Source organism: Arachis ipaensis, chromosome B3 (assembly GCF_059453495.1).
Source record: "Arachis ipaensis isolate K30076 ecotype BB chromosome B3, ASM5945349v1, whole genome shotgun sequence".
NCBI lineage: Eukaryota > Viridiplantae > Streptophyta > Magnoliopsida > Fabales > Fabaceae > Arachis > Arachis ipaensis.
In genome coordinates, this window is record NC_142438.1 from 15,221,790 (window position 1) to 15,226,869 (window position 5,080).

The 5,080-nt window shown below is 36.4% G+C and overlaps 1 protein-coding gene across 1 annotated transcript; it reads right to left on the bottom strand.

Annotated features, from left to right (window-relative positions):
- Window positions 1–212: 212 nt before the first annotated feature.
- LOC107629762 (patellin-3) lies at window positions 213–3,291 on the bottom strand. Its single transcript, XM_088509964.1, has 4 exons — window positions 1,564–3,291; window positions 1,364–1,488; window positions 1,093–1,234; window positions 213–974 (listed from the first exon to the last, which is right to left on the bottom strand). The coding sequence occupies exons 1-4, from the start codon at window positions 2,935–2,937 to the stop codon at window positions 720–722; spliced, it is 1,896 nt and encodes a 631-aa protein (XP_088366090.1). The 5' UTR covers window positions 2,938–3,291; the 3' UTR covers window positions 213–719.
- Window positions 3,292–5,080: the final 1,789 nt, after the last annotated feature.

Here is a 5,080-nt window from a genome sequence, read left to right on the forward strand (position 1 = left end):
TCAATATTATACTTTCTGTTTTATCCAATAATATCATAAATTTTTATAATTACCGTATCAAAGGATTCATGTTAGATCAATTCTGGATAACTTTGAAGTTTCAGTAATGAAACCATTCAAAAGAAAAAGCAGACACAACCATCTCACGTACATTATAACGGTCCATTTATAAACTAGGAGTGAAAAATATAAGGAGTAATGAACAAAATTCATGAACAAACAATGAAGTAAATTTTGATTATTTACGGGAATAATAAAGTAATACAGACAGCACCAGTGCCACCACATTTGAACAAGCTTTACAGAAACAATAGTATCACAAAGCAACACAATCTGTCTCCGAGAGTCCATACATACACTAACTTTTTTCCTTTAACAAATGAACCCTCCCAAGCCCCAACCCCAATTGTGTATTATGTTTCCTCTCTCCAGTTGGTGATGCATTAACAGGTTGTATCCAATTCCAAAACCCATGAACAAGATATATAGTGATAGATATCACAGTACTATGAGCAACTAACTATAGATAAATTTGGCCACCCCAGACACAACAATATATAAAATTTATATAAACCAAATGAACAAAATAACCCTGTACGAAAGAATAATCCCCCCCAGACCCCAGGTTGCACCCTGATTTTGTTCCATCAAATGAAATGCATAAACACCCACCTAGGCAGCATTTTCTGGTCAGCACCTTTCCTCGAAAATTAAGCTCTCTATTCAGAGATGGGTGTGGTCTTGGACCTGTAGAGGAGTTTCTTCTTCTTGGATGTTTGGTTATCGATGGTGAGCACGACCTTGCCAGGTTCACCCACTTTGAAGCTGTTGCAAATCACTGTTTCATCCGCCGGGGCGATTTTCCTGCTCTTCTGTACTATCACCGTGTATCCATCGTCGGCGCTGGGCGCAAATTCAGCCCCGTGGCTCACATCCCAACCCACAACTCTAAGCTCCCAGACAAGGTGGCTCTTCTGCATATCCAAATAAACATCAAGTATTAATATTACTTATTACTTAACAAAAATTGAATCAAAGGGCACAATTAGCTCCTTCCATTCCATGGTTAATAATCAGATACATATTAGTGACCTCAGCAAATGAGAACTCGACGGTGTGCTTTGTTGCTGGTTTGATTGTAACCTCTGTAACAGGATCGGCGGTACTGAATTCTTGCTCACCCTCTCTGCTTAGTCCACCGTATTGAACCGGCACTTGCTCCGGGGCTATGTACCTGTTCACAATGACAAGCAAATTGTAGGAATTAATAATCATGAATAAGGTAATAAATATGAGAAAACATAGTGGCATGAGTTAATGAAAGGAGGAGACAGAATTTAATATAAGCAGGTAGGTAGTGTACTTGAAAAGGGTTTCAGCAGATTTGGATGGTCCAGCAAATACAAATTTGCTCTTGGTCCTCTGGGTCAGGAAAGCACTTATCATCCTTGAAAAGGCAAGGTACCACCATGGCACATTGATAAACACCTGCACCAAACAGAGCAATGAATAATTAAAGAAATTCACAAGAATAAGACAAGAAAATAGAAACAATTGAGGTACCTGCTTGGCAACGAACTCAGGGTAGTTATCCTGAAGCAGTTGGAGGGCCTGGTTAGTAGCCTGCCTGAGCTCCCTCTTGCTCAGTCCAGGTGAGTTCTTGAGATCGTTGACCTGCACGATGGTGGAGATCCCTCTCGGACTGAAGTCAAGCTTCCTGACGCTCTTTTCCAGAAGCTGGATCCTCCACCTGATGAATTTCTGGCGCTTCTCCTCGTCGGAGAACGTCTTCTGGTAAAGCTCCTTGTTCTCGAATTCTCCGAAGACGTTGTAGCACACCGGGTGGCCTTCTTTATCGACCCCTTGAGTGAACACCACCTTGTCCCAATCGCTTCCGAGATCTTCCTCGATCAGGGACTCGATTCCGAATTCCTTGCGCCATCGGACGGTGTTCTTGATCATCGTGAAGGCGTCCTTCACCTTGAAGTCCCTCGCTCTCAGGAACTTGAGCAGGATGACGTCACTCCTCTCGTCTGCCAGCAGTGGGATTCCCCATATCGACACTTCCTCTGGAGCTTGCGGCGGAGGAGGAGCTGCCTCTTCTTCCTTCTTGTCCTCCTCCACGGCTACTGCTGAACTTGAAGGACCTTCTTCCTCCACTTTCACTGACACTACGCTCTCCCCTATGGCTTCTACCGTCTTGGCACCGTCCTCTGTTTTCTCCACCACCTCCACCGTCTCCTTCTTCACTTCCGCTTCTGCTTTTTCTTCCACTTTAGGTTCCTCAGCTGCTGCTGCCACCTCTTCCTTCTTCTCTTCCTCGGCTGCCGCAGCTTCCTCCTTCTTCTCTTCCTCGGCTGCCGTAGCTTCCTCCTTCTTCTCATCAGCTGCCGCTACCACCTCTTCCTTCTTCTCCTCAGCTGCTACCACCTCTTCCTTCTTCTCTTCCTCGGCTGCTGCAGCTTCCTCCTTCTTCTCTTCTACCTCTTCCTTCTTCTCTTCGGCAGCTGCAACGGCCTCTTCTTTCTTCTTGTCTTCTTCTTTTGGCGGTGGAGGGGGAGGAGGAGAGGAGAGCTCGTGCTTATTGAGGGCTTCTTGAATGAGGTTCTTGAGGTCATCGAGAGCCTTCTTCTGTGCTTCGGGGAGGTCGCCAACCACGTAGCTCTCCTCCTTGAAAGACACCGATTGCGCTATCTGATTTTTCCCTTCAACGGGCTTCTCCGCCTCCGACTCCGCCGCTTCTCCTTCCACTGCCTTCTCTGTCACTACAACAGCATCGCCCTCCTTCTTCTCAGCCTCAGGCACTGCCGCCTCTGCCTTATCGGCCTGTGTCTCCTTATCTGTCTCAGGAACAGGTTTGTCCGGCTGGGCCTCGGTCTCAGGCTGAGCTACGGCGGCCACCACTTCCTCAGCTGGTTTCTGTGGTTCCTCAGCCATGGGTGATCGAGAAAATCAAAACTGAATTGAAAAGAATAAAAATATAGAGAAGAGTATAGTTGATGTGTATGTGTATGTGAGGAGTGTTGAAATCAAAGAGAGATGAAGACGAAAGAAGGAAGAAGAAAGGAACAGTCTAATAGAGAGAGAGAGGTGGCAAAAGGGTGGTTGGTTGTGTGAAGTGTGATGGGAAGAACCAGTCTGTCAGAACAAGTATGCCAGCCAGCACGTACACCACTTCCACTCCTTCCGTGGGTCCAATTCCAATTCCTTATTTTCAATTCTTGATTGTGACTTCACCCTAATCATTCATCTAATTTCCTTTTTAGTTTTTTAAGTATCATCGCTAATTGCAGGGACAAACCTATTTAACAACAAATGACTAAATAGATAGTCCAAAAAAATATATTATTTACACCTCAAAATTAGTTATAAAAACCATATATATTAATATATATTTTATATTAATAATTAATTTTAATAATTACTTTTAGTTTATATTTATAATAATTAATAACAAAAATATCTTTTAATTAATAACATTAAATATATATTAAAATCAATTATTAAAATTAATTATTGATATAAAATATATTAAAATATAAAATAATTAAATAATATATATTTATACATAAATATATAATAATTAATTTTAATATACAAATAATTTTTTTTTAACAAATTCAATACCAGATTTGGACTAAATATGCATGTATTAGGAGGTAATTATAATTTAAGAAAAAAAATATTATTATCGTTTTAGAATTTTCAATATTGTTCTTAATTTAACAAAAAAACATTTCTAATCCTATTTTATATTAAAATATTTAATTACATTATATACAAGCAAAATATCAACTATTAATTTATCATTATATAAAAATATATATTTGATATTCATAAAAAAATAATTATAAATTAAAAATATTTGACTATTTTATCATAATATATTTTTTGTACATTTAATTATTCGGTAATTAATTATTTCATTAAAAGAATATATAAAATAATATTGATTTGATAATTAATTTTTTAAAAATAATTTTGTGAAAGTTCCCAAAATGAAAAATATTAATTTAGAAATGACACAATATCTACGACTTGCTTATGAACCACCTGTAAACTTTATCAAAAACCGGATATGCATGAAACCACGTCCTTATCTTTAACCAACCTCAAGTATTCACTTCATTAATATCTCAGCTTAACCTTGGAGTAAGTTACATCTAATATAATATTCATTCACTTCATTACTAGTCAAGATTTTCTATTATGAGAAGCGCTCATCTTGGTGGGAATCAATCATAGATGATATTTTGATTTTTATAAAATGACAGTACTGTTTACGTTCGTCGATTGTCCCATTCAGGAAGTAACATTAATCAGATATTCACATTCTTAACAATTAATTAACATTATTAATAATAATATGCAATGGCGTGTCATACTTAACAAGCAATTTTAAAGGAAAGGAGGAAACATAGATAAGAATCAAATCAAACGTTATCAAGTTGTACAAAATTATTCAAAGTAATCAAAACAAATTTATTCATAAATCGCTTTTGCCAGCAACACACCCATTATTTATGTGCTTTATTAGAACACAACTTCGCTGTTCTTCAAATCAAATTTCTCAAAGTTACTTTAATTTTTTTCGGCTAATTAAATAAATAAATCAACGAGAATAAGTATCCAAAAAGCACTTTCCATGATCCAAAAACTTAAAAGTGGTGCCAACGGATAGAATGCCTGTGGAATTAATTAATTAATAAAATTTAAAAGATTAATTACAACCGAATTCTTATAGCTATCTACTTAATCAAATTGAGGTCCTGAAATTGAAACATCTGGAGAACAATTAATAAGCGAATAAAAAAATTAACTACTAATTTAATATTCAAAAAATTTAATCCTTATTCGTTAATAAAAAAATTTTAAAAATATTATCAACAAAATAATTTTTAAATATTTTAAAAAGATAACAAAAATAATTAATAATAATTATTTTTTTTAAGTGACAAAACAAATTATATTTAATAAATAATTTATCTATTTAATCTAAATTTTGTGGCAACATTTGAATAAATATTTAAAAAATCACACTAAAATTTAGAACACAATTTAATTGTTAAAATTTATTTTA